General features: G+C 45.7%; 1 protein-coding gene across 5 annotated transcripts in view; it reads left to right on the forward strand.

Annotated features, from left to right (window-relative positions):
- The window catches only part of MYO1B (myosin IB), a 275,911-nt gene that overhangs the window by 203,181 nt on the left and 51,978 nt on the right, over nt 1-20,752 (forward strand). For all 5 annotated transcript variants that reach the window (XM_077275371.1, XM_077275373.1, XM_077275375.1 and 2 more), the window contains exon 21: nt 10,637-10,705. In XM_077275371.1, coding sequence (XP_077131486.1) covers nt 10,637-10,705 — 69 coding nt within the window. The remainder of the gene's footprint in view (nt 1-10,636; nt 10,706-20,752) is intronic.

Genomic DNA, 20,752 nt, shown 5'->3' on the forward strand with positions numbered 1-20,752 from the left:
ACCGGAGCTGAGCCTACTTCAGTTGCCAGGCCTGGACCTCGTGGGAGAGAGAATCATTGCAGCACTCCTGATGGGACGCCGCTTCCCCTCATTTTGGGCTCTTGGCGTCACCAGCTCCCCCTGTTTTTTAGCAGGTATTGAGCCAGCACAGGTAAGTGCATGGTGGAATGTTCTGTTGATAGCTCATGCCTTTGTACAAAGCTGTGCTAGAGCTTCATACGTGAGGTATGTTTTCACATATACACAGCCAGACCTTGGACCTCTAGGCTATAATAAGGCCATATGTCCAGGCTACATCTCATGATTTGGCTTAAGTTAGTTGCATGTCTTGTCTGCGCAGAGCCTTATGATTAGACTTCAAAGTGACCTTTGGATGCATGGATTTCACTTTTTTTGGATCTGATAAACAGGTGTCTCACTTTTCTTTGCAACTTAACTACTCTATGCCTTGGGAGGACATATAGTGTTAATGGAGCACTTTGCCTCCATGAAGACTGCCCTTCAGCTGCGACTCATTAGTTAGCTCCTTCGGGTGGGGTCAGTCTGACAAATGAGATATACTATTCAAAGTGGAGGCTTATCCGTATCTCTGAGAGATTGCTCTTTTGCTTGTAACTATGGGCCGGTTTTCAAGCATGACTGTAGCTCTATGCTTTATTATTGTGTGTGGCTGAACATCATATGGCACTTTTATGCATTATATTGAGTGCAACACGTTGCATCATGGTTCCTCTATGCATCGTATTGAGTGCCTCTGTGTGTCATATTGCATCTTAGAGCTTCTATGCATCTTACCGAGTGCCCCTGTGTGTCATGGTACCTCTTTGCATTATATTGCGTGTCTGTGTATCATATTGCTTCTATGCATTATGTCACATGTCTCTGTATCATGTCGCATCATAGTGCTTCTATGCATTATATTACATGCCTCTACGTATCATATTACATCATGGTGCCTCTATGCCTTATGTTGCGTGCCTCTGTGCATCATGTTGCGGCATGGTGCCTCTATGCATTATGTGGCATGTCTCTGTGTATCATATTGCATCATAGTGCTTTATGCATTATATTGCATGCCTCTATGTATCATGTTGCATCATAGTACCTCTAGGCATCGTATTGAGTGCCTCTGCGCATTGTATTGCATCATGGTGCCTCTATGCATCATACTGAGTGCCTCTGGGTGTCATATTGAATCATAGTGCATCTATGCATCATACTGAGTGCCTCTGTGCTTCATATTGCATTATTGTGCCTCTACGTATCATATTGAGAACCTCTGCATCATGTTGCATCATAGTGCCTTTATGCATCATATTGAGTGCATCTGTGCTTCATGTTGCATCAGTGCCTCCATGCATCATATTGAGTGCCGCTGTGCAGCATGTTGCATTATAGTGCCTTTATGCATCATATTGAGTACCTCTGCTTCATATTGCATCATTGTGCTTTTATGCATCATATTGAGTGCCTCTGTGCATCATGTTGCATCTTAGTGCCTCTATGCATCATATTGAGTGCCTCTGTGTATCATATTGCATCATAGTGCCTCCGTGCTTCATGTTGTATTATAGTGTTTCATATTGCCTCTGTGCATCATAATAGATAATAATAATGATGCTCTTTGTTTTTGTATGGCACTGGCATGTTCCGCAGCGCCTTGCAGTTTGCGGACATTGTTGGCGCTGTCCCCGGTGGGGCTCACGATCTGGATTCCCTGTCGGTGTGTCTTTGGAATGTGGGAGGAGGCCGGAGGGCCCGGAGGCCCACGCAGACACGGGGAGAGCATGCAGGCTCTTTGCGGATGTTGTCCTTGGTGGGGTTTGAGCCCGGGACTCGGGCGCTGTAGGGCTGCTGTGCTGACCACTGCGCTACCGTGCTGCCCAGTATAGTTCACAGTGCCTCGGTGCATCATGTTGCATCGTATTGCATCATGTCGCATCTTAGTGCTTCATATTGCCTTTATGCATTGTATTGCATCATATTGCATCGTGGTGCTTCATTGTGCTTTTTTGCTTCACATTGCATCAATAGCCCCTCCATGCATCAAAATGTGTGCTTACGGGCATCTTTTTGCTTCAGTGCCCCTGTGCCTCAGGAGGTAACATTAGTATCATAGTACCTCTGGGCTTCCTAGTTCTTCGGGCTTTTTGTTTTCTTTTTTGGCTCTGGGTTAGACCTTCTGATTTAGGTTATGCAGCCACGCACAAGGTATATCGTGGGTCTACCATTTCACATTTTTGTCTTGGGCCCCAATTCTGACTTATAGAGTCCTAGTGGTTTTGTACTCCGTTCCAACTTCTGTTGATTCATTCTTTACAACAGGGCTTAGCTGAGCAAGCAGCTTTGCTTGAATTGGCTGAGTAAATTAGCAGTTCTTCCGTATGGAACAGTTTTTCTCAACCTATAAAGGGATATACTACTGTCCTGGGAGCAGAAAATACCAAGAGGTGGAAGGAAAAAATCCTTACCAATTCCACATGTGACAATCAGGCTGGTTTCCTTGATTAACATCCAGTAGACAGATTCTCGTCTATTGTACTATGGTTACCAGGGACGGCATGTCTGCCTTTGGCACCTTGTGGCGAATCAGCACCTCTCTGGTGGGAAGAATCCTGTTTTTCTCTAGCCATAGAGTATGGCTACTCCCTCCATGGCTGATAACACTGACAAGCTTGCCTTTTAGGATATGTATATGTGTGTAATGTCAGTAAAATAGGAGTGATGATCCACGTTTCCCTTTCAGCGTTTCTAATGAGAGAGGCCAACTCTGGTAATGTTAGGAAATATTACCTGCCGGATTGTGTATTCCTTGGTTGCAATAATATCCAACCCTTGTTTGGGGTTTAGACACCTAAGGATTCGGAATAGACGTGATCTCCTGGATGAGTAATGTGTGTACATCCTAATGCTCTGCCATTATCCATGTACTAACTGTTATTGGTTTGATCTTCCCGCAGTCCAAACCGGAGGCTAGTGGCACGCGCGGGGTGAGAGCCCTTATGACGCAAGCAGACGCCGCGGTGCATGACTGGGTAATCCAGTCTGAACAGGCACATGTTGCTTCTCCAAGTCCCCTCCTCGTAGAAATATAGAGCAGGTGGTCGGGGGCCGGTACTCTGAGCCCTAATATGTGTCAATGGTCAAGAGGCTGGTCACCCAGACTTCTCTGGTGCATCTCCTCAGTATATTAGCCATAATATTGATTGTGAATGTTTCCAGGAGTGGAGAAGACCATATAGGAACCACCAAACTGCTGGGGGGGGGGGGGGAAACCTGGAGGAACTTCCTTTCAGGTTCCAAGTTAGAAGAGGGAGTTTCCAATAACAGCTGTCTTAGAGTTTCTGCAAGGAATTGGAACAGGGGCTAGCCACAAATCCTTTAAAAGTTCAAATCTTGGCTTTAAGGGCCCTGTAAAATTACGACCCGGCTGGGTATCGGGGATATCCATGTTCATCAAAGCATTGGCCAGGTCTAGACCCATCCCCTCTCGGTTTACTCCTCCTGGGAATTTAAACTTGGATCTTATATCCCTATCCAAACCTCCTTTTGAACCCCGGTCAGAGGCTTCTCTGGGAATCTGTCCCTTAAAACATCACTTTATGATTCGGTGGGTTCCCAGGTTCATCAGGGCAGCAGGTAGTTCGAGGCCACTTCCAGTAAAAGTTCCCTTCAATGGGATTTATTTTTGGTCCTTAAAACCCTGTCTAAACCGCCCTTCAAACCCTTAGAGGATATCCCATTAAAACTCCTATCCCTCAAAACATCCCTGCTCATCGCCCTCTCATCTGGTCGTAGAATAAGCGACATACAGGCACTATCTGCTAACCCTCCTCATACACGGTTTTTAGGGGATAGTGTTACTCTCAAAATAGATCCAGCATACCTCCCGAAGGTGGCATCCCGGTTCCACAGAACTCAAGAGATATCTCTCCCCTCCTTTTGTCTTAACCCTAAAAATAGGGAGGAGGAATCATTGCATACACTAGATGTCAGGAGATGCTTCATGTAGTACTTAGAAGCCACCAGAGAGAGTAGGGAGGATGCCTCTCTTTTTGTGTGCTTTCAGGATCCCTGGAAGGGGAAAAAAGCCTCCAAAGCTACTCTGGCGAGATGGATCACAGATACTATCAGCCTATCATACTCATCAAGTGGAATGTCTATTTCCGGGGAGGTCAAGGCTCACTCAACGAGAGCAGTGGCAGCTTCTTGGGCGGAGAAGGCCGGAGCTTCTATTGACCAGATATGTAGAGCTGCTACTTGGTCATCACCTTCCACATTCTATAGGCACTATAGATTGGACCTTATCTCCTCTTCGGACCTTACTTTCGGTAAAGGGCTCTGGAAGCGGTGGTCCCTCCCTGAATGTACAAATCTCTGCAATTCTCTCCGTGGTGCTGTCATGGGCGACAGAGAAAAATATAGTTCTTACCGATAACTGTATTTCTCTGAGCCCATGACGGCACCCGTACATTCCCTCCCTTCACTCATGGGTGTGCACGTTAATATAGTGCCATAGTTTATTTTATGATAGGTCACGCGGTATCTCAATTAAGTTAAGTAATATTGAAACTAATAAGCTGTTCCATAGTCTCCCATCGTTCTCTAGTAAACAACTGATGCAGGAGAGAGGTACCGCCTTTTTATCTGTAGGTTTCCTGTACTTGGTGGGCGGATCCCCTCTCTCCGTGGTGCCGTCATGGGCTCAGAGAAATACCGTTATCGGTAAGAACTATATTTTTTGTGGCCAAGAAGGATGGTTCTCTGAGACCTTGTATAGAGTACCGCCTTCTCAATAAAATCACCGTCAAATTTCAGTACCCTTTGCCGCTACTGTCTGATTTGTTTTCTCGGATTAAGGGGGCTAGCTGGTTCACCAAGATAGATCTTCGAGGGGCGTATAATCTTGTGCGTATTAAACAGGGCGACAAATGGAAACAGCATTTAATACGCCCGAAGGCCATTTTGAGTACCTGGTGATGCCATTCGGGCTTTCTAATGCTCCATCTGTGTTTCAGTACTTTATGCATGACATCTTCTGAAAGTACCTGGATAGATTCATGATTGTATTTTTGGATGATATTTTGGTCTTTTCGGACGATTGGGAGTCTCATGTGAAGCAGGTCAGAATGGTGTTCCAGGTCCTTCGTGCTAATTCCTTGTTTGTGAAGGGGTCTAAATGTCTCTTTGGAGTTCAGAAGGTTTCATTTTTGGGCTTCATTTTTTCCCCTTCTACTATCGAGATGGACCCTGTTAAAGTTCAGGCCATTTATGATTGGACTCAGCCTACTTCTGTGAAGAGCCTTCAGAAATTCCTGGGCTTTGCTAATTTTTACCGTCGCTTCATCGCTAATTTTTCTAGTGTTGTTAAACCATTGACTGATTTAACCAAGAAAGGTGCGGATGTGGCCAATTGGTCCTCTGCGGCCGTTGAGGCTTTTCAGGAGTTGAAGCGTCGTTTTTCTTCTGCCCCTGTGTTGTGTCAGCCAGATGTTTCGCTCCCGTTTCAGGTCGAGGTGGATGCTTCTGAGATTGGAGCAGGGGCTGTTCTATCTCAAAGAAGTTCTGATGGCTCGGTGATGAAACCATGTGCTTTCTTTTCTAGAAAGTTTTCGCCTGCTGAGCGCAATTATGATGTGGGAAATCGAGAGTTGTTGGCTATGAAGTGGGCGTTCGAGGAGTGGCGACATTGGCTTGAAGGAGCCAAGCATCGCGTGGTGGTCTTGACGGATCACAAGAATCTGACTGATCTCGAGTCTGCCAAGCGGTTGAATCCTAGACAGGCTCGATGGTCGCTGTTTTTCTCCCGCTTCGATTTTGTGGTTTCGTACCTTCCGGGTTCTAAGAATGTGAAGGCTGATGCCCTTTCAAGGAGTTTTGTGCCTGATTCTCCGGGAGTTCCTGAGACGGCTGGTATTCTCAAAGAGGGGGTAATTTTGTCTGCCATCTCCCCTGATTTGCGGCGGGTGCTGCAGGAGTTTCAGGCTGATAGACCTAACCGTTGTCCAGCGGAGAAACTGTTTGTCCCTGATAGATGGACTAGTAGAGTTATCTCTGAGGTTCATTGTTCGGTGTTGGCTGGTCATCCTGGAATCTTTGGTACCAGGGATTTGGTGGCTAGATCCTTTTGGTGGCCTTCCTTGTCACGGGATGTGCGTTCTTTTGTGCAGTCCTGTGGGACTTGTGCTCGGGCTAAGCCCTGCTGTTCTCGTGCCAGTGGGTTGCTTTTGCCCTTGCCGGTCCCGAAAAGGCCCTGGACGCATATTTCCATGGATTTTATTTCAGATCTCCCTGTCTCTCAAAGGATGTCGGTTATCTGGGTGGTTTGTGATCGCTTCTCTAAGATGGTCCATTTGGTACCTTTGCCTAAATTGCCTTCCTCCTCTGATTTGGTTCCATTGTTTTTCCAGCACGTGGTTCGTTTACATGGCATTCCGGAGAACATCGTGTCGGACAGAGGTTCCCAGTTTGTTTCGAGGTTTTGGCGGTCCTTTTGTGCTAAGATGGGCATTGATTTGTCTTTTTCTTCGGCTTTCCATCCTCAGACAAATGGCCAAACCGAACGAACCAATCAGACTTTGGAGACATATCTGAGATGCTTTGTTTCTGCTGATCAGGATGATTGGGTGTCCTTCTTGCCTTTGGCTGAGTTCGCCCTTAATAATCGGGCCAGCTCGGCCACTTTGGTTTCGCCTTTTTTCTGTAATTCTGGTTTCCACCCTCGTTTTTCTTCAGGACAGGTTGAGCCTTCGGACTGTCCTGGTGTGGATTCTGTGGTGGACAGGTTGCAGCAGATTTGGACTCACGTGGTGGACAATTTGACATTGTCCCAGGAGAAGGCTCAACGTTTCGCTAACCGCCGTCGCTGTGTTGGTCCCCGACTTCGTGTTGGGGATTTGGTTTGGTTGTCGTCTCGTTATGTTCCTATGAAGGTTTCGTCTCCTAAGTTTAAGCCTCGTTTCATTGGTCCTTATAAGATTTCTGAAATTCTTAATCCTGTGTCATTTCGTTTGGACCTTCCAGCTTCTTTCGCCATCCATAATGTGTTCCATAGGTCGTTATTGCGGAGATATGTGGCTCCTATGGTTCCCTCCGTCGATCCTCCTGCCCCGGTGTTGGTTGAGGGGGAGTTGGAGTATGTGGTGGAGAAGATTTTAGATTCTCGTATTTCGAGATGGAAACTTCAGTACCTAGTCAAGTGGAAAGGTTATGGTCGGGAGGATAATTCCTGGGTGGTTGCCTCTGATGTTCATGCTGCCGATCTTGTTCGTGCCTTTCATTTGGCTCGTCCTGATCGGCCTGGGGGCTCTGGTGAGTGTTCGGTGACCCCTCCTCAAGGGGGGGGGTACTGTTGCGAATTCTGTTCTCGAACTCCCTCCGGTGGTTATGAATGGTACTTCGGCGAGTTCTGTCCATGAACTCCCTCTGGTGGCTGTGAGTGGAGCTGCTGGTTCTGAGGCTCTTTCCTCAGCTGACCTCGTTTAGTCCTAGGCTGGCTGCTCTATTTAACTCCACTTAGATCGATACTTGATGCCAGCTGTCAATGTCCTAGTACTGGTTCAGTTCTCTCTTGGATCTTTCAGATGACCTGTCTACTCCAGCAAAAGCTAAGTCCCTGCTAGCTTATTTATTTACCACTGTTTTCTTGTCCAGCTTGCTATCATGATTCTGCCTTGCTAGCTGGAAGCTCTGGGATGCAGAGTGGCACCTCCACGCCGTGAGTCGGTGCGGGGTCTCTTTTGCACACTCTGCGTGGTTTTTGGTAGTTTTTTATGCTGACCGCAAATATACCTTTTCTATCCTCAAGTCTGTTTAGTTAAGTCTGGCCTCCTTTGCTGAAACCTATTTCATTCCTGTGTTTGTGACTTCCATCTTAACTCACAGTCAATATATGTGGGGGGCTGCCTATTTCTTTGGGGAATTTCTCTGAGGCAAGTTAGGCCTTATTTTCTATCTTTAGGGGTAGTCAGCTCTTAGGATGTGAAGAGGCGTCTAGGCAGAGTCAGGTACGCTCCACGGCTATTTCTAGTTGTTGTGATAGGATTAGGGGTTGCGGTTAGCAGAGCTCCCACTTCCCAGAGCTTGTCCTGTATTACTAGTTTGCTCATCAGGTCATTCCTAGTGCTCCTAACCACCAGGTCATCATAACAGGATAGGTCATCAATGTAGAAATGCACAAAAACTCCTTTTTAGATCATGATTGTGTGGTTCTGATGTTTGCCATTGTAGATCATGGCCAAATAGTGGCCTTAGTCTGCTGGCTATAGTAACCTCTTCAGAAGTTAGCAACATTTAGGTGGTAAAAATACACCTTTTCATTCCTGTCATGCCACTTTGCATTAATTCCTAAAAATCACCTGAAGGGTTAATAAACTACCTTACAGCAGTTTTCAATTTGTCGGGGGTGCTGTTTTTAAAATGTTATCACTTTGGGGAGTTTTCCAATACATAGGACCTCCAAAGTCGTTTCAAAACTGAAAAGATCCATAAAAAAAAAAAAAGAAAAGTGTTTTGTAAATTTCCTAAAAAAAAAAAAATTGCTGCTACGTTTTTAAACCTCCTAAAATACTAACAAAATAAAATAACATTTTAAAAATGGTTCTGATTTAAAGCAGAGATGAGGGAAAGGTTTGTCATACCACAGAAAAACAACAATAAATATCAGGATTATAAAGGGATAATCATTCAAAGTTTGAAAATTGCAAACATTTTTACATTTCTGTAAAATTTTTTACATTTTTTTTTTTATATACATGAACAGAACATATCAACCTAACTTTACTATTATCATAGATTATAACGTGCCACAAAAAAACAACCTCAGAATCACTGGGCTCTGTTGAAGCGTTCTAGAGTTGTTACTACATAAAGTGACACTGGTCAGATTTTTAAAATGACCGGGTCACTAAGGGGTTAAAAAAAAAACCTTGGTAAGAAGGATGACCATGTTGACATTCTTTGATATCCCACACATTTACTCATTAAGACTTTAGGAGTGTTGGAAATCAACAAGGTCACCCTATTAGACACATGTTTTGTCATTTAAGGTATGCTTTTTGTTACATGTGATTTTTTATTTTCAGCCAATATAGGACCAGTATATTAATCCTCTGTGTGCTCCATCTCTAGTCTTCAGGTAGCTCTGAGCTAGTGTCTTTGCCTTCCTGTTACACTTTGCATTAATACACTACTTTGTATTTCCTCCTCCTCTCGTCATTGATTTCAATAGACATGTAATCTGATCTCTCAGTGAGTTGGTAGTTTTGAGTAAGCTAGATTTCAGTGTATGTAATGAGTTCAGGAGACAGGGCAGGAGGAGAAGTGGCTCATTGAAAAAGAAAAATATTTTTTCAATAACACAATGCAAAGTTTCTTATATTTCTTGTACTACTGATTAGCGGAAGGTTTATAAAACGATAGGTACCATTTTAGTCAAAAATGGGATATAGAATGATGTGTTCAACTCTTCTGGAGCCTGACCTACAGCAATGGCTCATCAGCTACCCTAAGTCATGGGCCTCAATTAATCAAAGCTTTTTACCGAAAACTGCTATACAAAGCTTTGGAAAGTCAAAGTTTTTTTGCAGTGTGAGCCAATGAGTTTTCACACCATTTTTTGAACAATTCTGAAATAGTAGTTGGGGCTTAGGTAGGACAAGGTAGTTATGGGGCATTGCGACCACCCCCGCCCCACTTGTCAAATTCATGACAACCAGTAGCTTATCGTACACCACAAATCTCCACTTCCCGACTGAAGCGAGGTGTGTGACACAGTGCGCCTAGTAATGGTTCTCGCACCTCTTCTTCTACCCCAAGTCCTTTTAAGACTGAGATGACAAACGTTGGTCTCGATGAATTGAGGCCATAATATTTGCATCGGTGCCCAGGAACTTCAGATTGCGCCTTTTAAACGTTGTGTCTCAAATATGTATTCAGTGATTGAGTGAATGTAGTAATGTGGATTCCAGCTCACCATTGATGTTCACCCTATCCACTCGGAGCTCAGAGCCAAATAAGAGATAAGCAAATAAATAGGCCATCTTCACGAATAGACTCTTCTTTATTTAAATGGAATCCATGCACAGGACATGAAAAGTCATAACGGTGAATTTGCGTTAGAACAACGCTCGCATCCATGCGTTTCAGGTGAACACTCACCCATAATGAAGATTCATGTTTATCTGAATCAAGTTGATACGATCGTTGTTCTAACGCAAATTCACCTGTTATGATTTTTCATGTTCTATGTATGGATCTCGTTTAAATAAAGAAGAATCTATTCATTAAATAAATGTACAGAATATTCGTATATAAGCCATGGTAACTGCTGCGTCCTGTAACCTAGACCTATTGTGCTGTACTGTGGAGTAGACTGTAACTATTATGTGTAGTTACTGAATGTCTACAACCTTTTTTTCCATATTCTAATATTTGTTTTGCACACACATTTTTTGGCACATATTATTATATTATTTTCCGCATCCACATTATCCTGTATTGTTTGAGCACAATAAAAGGATATTTATATTGTATTATGTATCATTGTCCTTAAAACCACAAATGGCTCTGCAAGCAAAAATAGAATTCCTGTGTCAGTCAAGCTTCTGATTAATTTCTGATGTGCTTTCTCCAACAGCAACGAAATAAGTACAAGAGGATTAAAAGTTCCACCATTGTGGTGCAATCCTATACCAGGGGGTGGAAGGTGAGACTTCCTGAGCTAATATTTCTTAATCCGCTGAAAAACCCGTTTATTCTTGATAGTTTTGGAGGGGACTCTCCAGTTTAAAGTTTGTCATCCTTCATACAAGTCATAACTCTTCAAACTAATGTTCTTGCTAGAAGTTATGGCACTGTTATAGTTAGTCATATCATACTTGTGCTTCTTCTGTGTACTCTTTAAGATTGGCTATGGTATAATCTTTGTGTTGTGTATGGCAGTGGCACTGCCAAAACTTGGGTATGGAAGTCTGGCACACGTGCTGTGGAGAGCCTGCCTCATGCACCACATGGTACTAAAATAGTGGCCGATTTGTCCTTTTGGTTCTGTCATGTAAAAAAAGGGATCCTGCATTAGATACACATTACAGGGTCTACATGACAGAGATATAGCAGCGGTGACAGCCTTTTGGGTGACAGCCTGCGACAGCAGGAGGAAGCCTTCAGGGGAGCAGAGTAGAGATTTACATTAAATAACTGTCAGTCGACATCAGTCACTCCTAACTGCCCCACAGATACACAGGAATGCTCGGAACAGTCCAGCGCTCTTATGTGATGACAGGCTCTTCTTGTAGTTACTTATCTCCTGGGAGAACTAGAGGTATGACCATTGAAATTCCATCTCAAGACAACTAGCACCAGTGACCATCAATTGAAGCATACACCAAGGTGATGCCCCCATTGTCCCCATTGCTGTTCTGCATAGGCTTGAAGCCCCTCAGTCAGATAATTAGTCGGGCTATGGTTACAAGTTCAAGAGTGGAAGCACCATCAGACACCTCCTGTCAGGGCCGGACTGGGACTAAAATTCAGCCCTGGCATTTGAAGTTACACAGGCCCACTTGTCACATGGTGACTGTATAATATCTTTGTACACTTGTAGGCAGGGCCGGTTTTAGGCAAAGTGGGGCCCTAGGCAAAGTTTAAAATGGGTCCCCAAATGCTAACATATTGCACATCACACAGAAGCCTTTCTGTTGTATTTACGTGCGCTGAGTTCAGGCCGCTAAACGAGTTTGATCGACAATACTGAAGTTGTTCAACGCTTGTTTCCCGGCCTCTTTCCACCAGCTGAGGAATAATGATGAGACAGAACGATCACTAATAGATCACCATACAGTATCATGTTTTCAGCAGCACATCTACAGTTTACACTGGCAATGTGCTGCTGACAACAAGGCTTTTTGTTCCAGCAAAAACAATCCGAATATGCAGCATTTTACTTGTTTAGTAAAATACACCCCATAGTCCTCCATATATTATAATGTGCTCCATAGTCCTCCATATAGTATAATACACTCCCTATAGTCCTCCATATATTAAAATACACTGCTCAGTCCTCCACATAGTATAATACACTCCTCATAGTCCTCCATATAGCATAATACAATCCTCATAGTCCTCCATATAGCATAATACAATCCTCATAGTGCTCCATATAGTATAATGCACCGCCACAGTCATCCATGTAGTACAATTCACTTCCCATAGTATAATGCACCCCATAGTTCTTCATATAGTATAACGTATTCCCCATAGTCCTCGATACAGTATAATGCAGCCCACATATAGTATAATGCAGCCACCCCAGAGCATAATGCAGCCACCCCAGAGTATAATGCAGCCACCCCACAGAGTATAATGCAGCCACCCCAGAGTATGTAACCCCCATAGAATATAATACAGCCCACCTCCCCATAATATATAATGTAGCCCCCCATAGAATATAATGCAGCCCCCCATAGTATATAACGCAGCCTCCCCCATAGAATATAATATACCCCCACAATAGTATATAACACAGCCACATAGTACATAACATGGCCTCCCCCATAGCATATAATATACTCCCCATAGTATATAGCAAAGCCCGCATATTATATAGCACAAACCGCATAGTATACAGCACAGCCTGCATACTATAGCACAGCTCGCGTAGTAGATAACACAGCCCACACAGCAGTATTCAGCACAGACCACACAGTAGTATACAGCACAGACCACGCAGTAGTATACAGCACAGCCCACGTAGAAGTATACAGCACAGTCCACACAGTAGTATACAGCACAGCCCACAGAGTAATATATACAGCACAGCCCACAAAGTAATATATACAGCACAGCCCACAGAGAACTATATACAGCACAGCCCACAGAGAACTATATACAGCACAGCCCACAGAGTACTATATACAGCACAGCCCACAGAGTACTATATACAGCACAGCCCACAGAGTACTATATACAGCACAGCCCACAGAGTACTATACACAGCACAGCCCAGAGTACTATATACAGCACAGCCCACAGAGTACTATATACAGCACAGCCCACAGAGTACTATATACAGCACAGCCCACAGAGAACTATATACAGCACACAGTAGTATACAGCACAGAGCACAGCCCACAGAGAACTATATACAGCCCACAGTAGTATACAGCACAGAGCACAGCCCACAGAGAACTATATACAGCACAGAGCACAGCCCACAGAGAACTATATACAGCCCACAGTAGTATACAGCACAGAGCACAGCCCACAGAGAACTATATACAGCACAGAGCACAGCCCACAGAGAACTATATACAGCCCACAGTAGTATACAGCACAGAGCACAGCCCACAGAGAACTATATACAGCCCACAGCAGTATACAGCACAGAGCACAGCCCACAGAGAACTATATACAGCCCACAGCAGTATACAGCACAGAGCACAGCCCACAGAGAACTATATATAGCACAGAGCACACAGTAGTATACAGCACAGAGCACAGCCCACAGAGAGCTATATACAGCCCACAGCAGTATACAGCACAGAGCACAGCCCACAGAGAACTATATACAGCCCACAGTAGTATACAGCACAGAGCACAGAGAACTATATACAGCCCACAGCAGTATACAGCACAGAGCACAGCCCAGAGAACTATATACAGCCCACAGCAGTATACAGCACAGAGCACAGCCCACAGAGAACTATATACAGCCCACAGTAGTATACAGCACAGAGCACAGCCCACAGAGAACTATATACAGCCCACAGTAGTATACAGCACAGAGCACAGCCCACAGAGAACTATATACAGCCCACAGCAGTATACAGCACAGAGCACAGCCCACAGAGAACTATATATAGCACAGAGCACACAGTAGTATACAGCACAGAGCACAGCCCACAGAGAGCTATATACAGCCCACAGCAGTATACAGCACAGAGCACAGCCCACAGAGAACTATATACAGCCCACAGTAGTATACAGCACAGAGCACAGAGAACTATATACAGCCCACAGCAGTATACAGCACAGAGCACAGCCCAGAGAACTATATACAGCCCACAGCAGTATACAGCACAGAGCACAGCCCACAGAGAACTATATACAGCCCACAGCAGTATACAGCACAGAGCACAGCCCACAGAGAACTATATACAGCCCACAGTAGTATACAGCACAGCCCACAGAGAACTATATACAGCCCACAGCAGTATACAGCACAGAGCACAGCCCACAGAGAACTATATATAGCACAGAGCACACAGTAGTATACAGCACAGAGCACAGCCCACAGAGAACTATATACAGCCCACAGCAGTATACAGCACAGAGCACAGCCCACAGAGAACTATATACAGCCCACAGCAGTATACAGCACAGAGCACAGCCCACAGAGAACTATATACAGCCCACAGTAGTATACAGCACAGAGAACTATATACAGCCCACAGCAGTATACAGCACAGAGCACAGCCCAGAGAACTATATACAGCCCACAGCAGTATACAGCACAGAGCACAGCCCACAGAGAACTATATACAGCCCACAGTAGTATACAGCACAGAGCACAGCCCACAGAGAACTATATACAGCCCACAGTAGTATACAGCACAGAGCACAGCCCACAGAGAACTATATACAGCCCACAGCAGTATACAGCACAGAGCACAGCCCACAGAGAACTATATATAGCACAGAGCACACAGTAGTATACAGCACAGAGCACAGCCCACAGAGAGCTATATACAGCCAACAGCAGTATACAGCACAGAGCACAGCCCACAGAGAACTATATACAGCCCACAGTAGTATACAGCACAGAGCACAGAGAACTATATACAGCCCACAGCAGTATACAGCACAGAGCACAGCCCAGAGAACTATATACAGCCCACAGCAGTATACAGCACAGAGCACAGCCCACAGAGAACTATATACAGCCCACAGCAGTATACAGCACAGAGCACAGCCCACAGAGAACTATATACAGCCCACAGTAGTATACAGCACAGAGCACAGCCCACAGAGAACTATATACAGCCCACAGCAGTATACAGCACAGAGCACAGCCCACAGAGAACTATATATAGCACAGAGCACACAGTAGTATACAGCACAGAGCACAGCCCACAGAGAGCTATATACAGCCCACAGCAGTATACAGCACAGAGCACAGCCCACAGAGAACTATATACAGCCCACAGTAGTATACAGCACAGAGCACAGAGAACTATATACAGCCCACAGCAGTATACAGCACAGAGCACAGCCCAGAGAACTATATACAGCCCACAGCAGTATACAGCACAGAGCACAGCCCACAGAGAACTATATACAGCCCACAGCAGTATACAGCACAGAGCACAGCCCACAGAGAACTATATACAGCCCACAGTAGTATACAGCACAGAGCACAGCCCACAGAGAACTATATACAGCCCACAGCAGTATACAGCACAGAGCACAGCCCACAGAGAACTATATACAGCCCACAGCAGTATACAGCACAGAGCACAGCCCACAGAGAACTATATACAGCACAGAGCACAGCCCACAGAGAACTATATACAGCCCACAGTAGTATACAGCACAGAGCACAGCCCACAGAGAACTATATACAGCACAGAGCACAGCCCACAGAGAACTATATACAGCCCACAGTAGTATACAGCACAGAGCACAGAGAACTATATACAGCCCACAGCAGTATACAGCACAGAGCACAGCCCAGAGAACTATATACAGCCCACAGCAGTATACAGCACAGAGCACAGCCCACAGAGAACTATATACAGCCCACAGCAGTATACAGCACAGAGCACAGCCCACAGAGAACTATATACAGCCCACAGTAGTATACAGCACAGAGCACAGCCCACAGAGAACTATATACAGCCCACAGCAGTATACAGCACAGAGCACAGCCCACAGAGAACTATATACAGCCCACAGCAGTATACAGCACAGAGCACAGCCCACAGAGAACTATATACAGCACAGAGCACAGCCCACAGAGAACTATATACAGCCCACAGTAGTATACAGCACAGAGCACAGCCCACAGAGAACTATATACAGCACAGAGCACAGCCCACAGAGAACTATATACAGCCCACAGTAGTATACAGCACAGAGCACAGCCCACAGAGAACTATATACAGCCCACAGCAGTATACAGCACAGAGCACAGCCCACAGAGAACTATATACAGCCCACAGCAGTATACAGCACAGAGCACAGCCCACAGAGAACTATATATAGCACAGAGCACACAGTAGTATACAGCACAGAGCACAGCCCACAGAGAGCTATATACAGCCCACAGCAGTATACAGCACAGAGCACAGCCCACAGAGAACTATATACAGCCCACAGTAGTATACAGCACAGAGCACAGAGAACTATATACAGCCCACAGCAGTATACAGCACAGAGCACAGCCCAGAGAACTATATACAGCCCACAGCAGTATACAGCACAGAGCACAGCCCACAGAGAACTATATACAGCCCACAGTAGTATACAGCACAGAGCACAGCCCACAGAGAACTATATACAGCCCACAGTAGTATACAGCACAGAGCACAGCCCACAGAGAACTATATACAGCCCACAGCAGTATACAGCACAGAGCACAGCCCACAGAGAACTATATATAGCACAGAGCACACAGTAGTATACAGCACAGAGCACAGCCCACAGAGAGCTATATACAGCCCACAGCAGTATACAGCACAGAGCACAGCCCACAGAGAACTATATACAGCCCACAGTAGTATACAGCACAGAGAACTATATACAGCCCACAGCAGTATACAGCACAGAGCACAGCCCAGAGAACTATATACAGCCCACAGCAGTATACAGCAGAGAGCACAGCCCACAGAGAACTATATACAGCCCACAGCAGTATACAGCACAGAGCACAGCCCACAGAGAACTATATACAGCCCACAGTAGTATACAGCACAGCCCACAGAGAACTATATACAGCCCACAGCAGTATACAGCACAGAGCACAGCCCACAGAGAACTATATATAGCACAGAGCACACAGTAGTATACAGCACAGAGCACAGCCCACAGAGAACTATATACAGCCCACAGCAGTATACAGCACAGAGCACAGCCCACAGAGAACTATATACAGCCCACAGCAGTATACAGCACAGAGCACAGCCCACAGAGAACTATATACAGCCCACAGTAGTATACAGCACAGAGCACAGAGAACTATATACAGCCCACAGCAGTATACAGCACAGAGCACAGCCCAGAGAACTATATACAGCCCACAGCAGTATACAGCACAGAGCACAGCCCACAGAGAACTATATACAGCCCACAGTAGTATACAGCACAGAGCACAGCCCACAGAGAACTATATACAGCCCACAGTAGTATACAGCACAGAGCACAGCCCACAGAGAACTATATACAGCCCACAGCAGTATACAGCACAGAGCACAGCCCACAGAGAACTATATATAGCACAGAGCACACAGTAGTATACAGCACAGAGCACAGCCCACAGAGAGCTATATACAGCCCACAGCAGTATACAGCACAGAGCACAGCCCACAGAGAACTATATACAGCCCACAGTAGTATACAGCACAGAGCACAGAGAACTATATACAGCCCACAGCAGTATACAGCACAGAGCACAGCCCAGAGAACTATATACAGCCCACAGCAGTATACAGCACAGAGCACAGCCCACAGAGAACTATATACAGCCCACAGCAGTATACAGCACAGAGCACAGCCCACAGAGAACTATATACAGCCCACAGTAGTATACAGCACAGAGCACAGCCCACAGAGAACTATATACAGCCCACAGCAGTATACAGCACAGAGCACAGCCCACAGAGAACTATATATAGCACAGAGCACACAGTAGTATACAGCACAGAGCACAGCCCACAGAGAGCTATATACAGCCCACAGCAGTATACAGCACAGAGCACAGCCCACAGAGAACTATATACAGCCCACAGTAGTATACAGCACAGAGCACAGAGAACTATATACAGCCCACAGCAGTATACAGCACAGAGCACAGCCCAGAGAACTATATACAGCCCACAGCAGTATACAGCACAGAGCACAGCCCACAGAGAACTATATACAGCCCACAGCAGTATACAGCACAGAGCACAGCCCACAGAGAACTATATACAGCCCACAGTAGTATACAGCACAGAGCACAGAGAACTATATACAGCCCACAGCAGTATACAGCACAGAGCACAGCCCAGAGAACTATATACAGCCCACAGCAGTATACAGCACAGAGCACAGCCCACAGAGAACTATATACAGCCCACAGCAGTATACAGCACAGAGCACAGCCCACAGAGAACTATATACAGCCCACAGTAGTATACAGCACAGAGCACAGCCCACAGAGAACTATATACAGCCCACAGCAGTATACAGCACAGAGCACAGCCCAGAGAACTATATACAGCCCACAGTAGTATACAGCACAGAGCACAGCCCACAGAGAACTATATACAGCCCACAGCAGTATACAGCACAGAGCACAGCCCACAGAGAACTATATACAGCCCACAGCAGTATACAGCACAGAGCACAGCCCACAGAGAACTATATATAGCACAGAGCACACAGTAGTATACAGCACAGAGCACAGCCCACAGAGAACTATATACAGCCCACAGCAGTATACAGCACAGAGCACAGCCCAGAGAACTATATACAGCCCACAGTAGTATACAGCACAGAGCACAGCCCACAGAGAACTATATACAGCCCACAGCAGTATACAGCACAGAGCACAGCCCACAGAGAACTATATATAGCCCACATCTCTTCTCTTCCTCCCCTCACCTCCTCCGAGAATGGCCCCACAGTCCAGAAAAAAAAAAAACTCTCCTCACCTCTCCTCGTGCCCAGCGTTGCTTCCTGGTTCCTGCTCCTGTTTCAGCAGCTGCAGTCTGCCCGGGACACAGCAGGTGCGCGATGATATGACATCATCGCGCACCCGCAGTGTCAGAGGCAGAGCGGGGAATGATGGGAGAGGAGCGTCTGTAGACGCTCTCTCCTCCATCATTGCATTCAACTGTACCGGCGTCTATACGCCGGTATAGTTGAATGCGACGGCGGGGGCGGCGGATTGAGCGGCCCACCACTGGCACCGGCCCTTCTGGCATTTGCCAGAAGTGCCCTATGGCCAGTCCGGCCCTGCCTCCTGTACATGGGTGACATCAAGCTGTAAGCGAAAAACGAACGAGACATCAATTCACTGCCACCTGACGAGGATCTACAGCAAAGACATCGGATGTCCGATGGACCGGAGAAGTGTGGCTGTTTGGTAATAAAGATAGGCAAGGTAGTAAAGACTGATGGAGTAGAATTACCAGCAGGGCACATAGATGTAGAGACATGCTACAAGTACTTCAGCATCCCACAGTGATATGGTAACCATGATGAAGAGGCAAGGAAAGCAGCAACATCCAAATACCATCAAAGGGTAAGACAGGTCCTGAAGAGCCAGCTCAATGGAAACAATAAGATCCATGCCATCAATACATATGCCCTGCCATTTATCATATATCCTGCTGGCATAGTGTGCTGGCCAAAAGAAAAGATGGAAGCTGCAGATGTGAAGACCAGGAAGCTCCTTACAATATGTGGAGGTTTCCACCCCAAGTCCAACACACAAAGATTGTATACCAACAGAAAGGAGGGTGGTCAAGGAGTGATAAGTGTCCAAGCCACCATCAAGGATGAAGCAAAGAGTATCCAGCAATACATCAGAAAAATGGCAGCAAAGGATGAGATGCTGAGAGAGAGACTAAGGCAGCAACAACTACAGATCTGGAAGGAAGAACAGGAACATGAAATGCCATGGCAAGATAAGCCTCTGCACTGGATGTACCATCGACAGATAATGGAGGGGACTGAAATGGGAAAATCCTACAAATGGCTGCAGGAAGCTGGACTTCAAGACAGCACAGAGGCACTAATCATAGCAGCACAAGAACAGTTGTGAAGTACCAGATCCATAGGAGCCGGGATCTACCGTACAACACGAGACTCAAGGTGCAGACTATGCAAAGAGGCCCTGGAAACAGTCCAACACATAGTGGCAGGATGCAAAATGTAAGCAAGAACAGCATATACCGAACGCCAAAACCAAGTGGTGGGAATTGTATACAGGAACCTTTGCACAGCATATGGGCCAAGTCCCCCTAAGCCCAAGTGGGAGACCCCAGAAAAAGTGGTGGAGAATGAAAGGGCTAAAATCCTGTGGGATTTCAAGATCCAGATGGATAAGCAGGTGTTGGCTAACCAACCAGACATTGTGATAGTAGACAAGGATCAGAAGACAGCAATGATAGTAGATGTAGCAGTGCCAAGTGACAGCAACATCAGAAAGAAGGAATATGAGAAGCTGGATAAATACCAGGGCCTCAAAGGAGAACTGGAGAAGATGTGGAAGGTGAAGGCAACAGGGATTCCAGTGGTGATTGGAGCAGTGTCCTCCAAGTTGGAAGAATGGTTACATCAGACCCAAGGAGCAACATCTGAGCGATCTGTCCAGAAAAGCGGAGTACTAGGGAGAAATAAATATGTATGTTTGCAGTCTGGTGGGCAGTACTGCTCAGTGATTGAAAAGCCATCTCTGCTTTAATTGAATATTGTCTTTAACTCCCTGGACACCTACATACTCCAGGGATTTCAATGATTAAAATGCAAGGTTTGAGGAAGGTTTTCTGTC

This window comes from Ranitomeya variabilis, chromosome 7 (assembly GCF_051348905.1).
Source record: "Ranitomeya variabilis isolate aRanVar5 chromosome 7, aRanVar5.hap1, whole genome shotgun sequence".
Lineage (NCBI taxonomy): Eukaryota > Metazoa > Chordata > Amphibia > Anura > Dendrobatidae > Ranitomeya > Ranitomeya variabilis.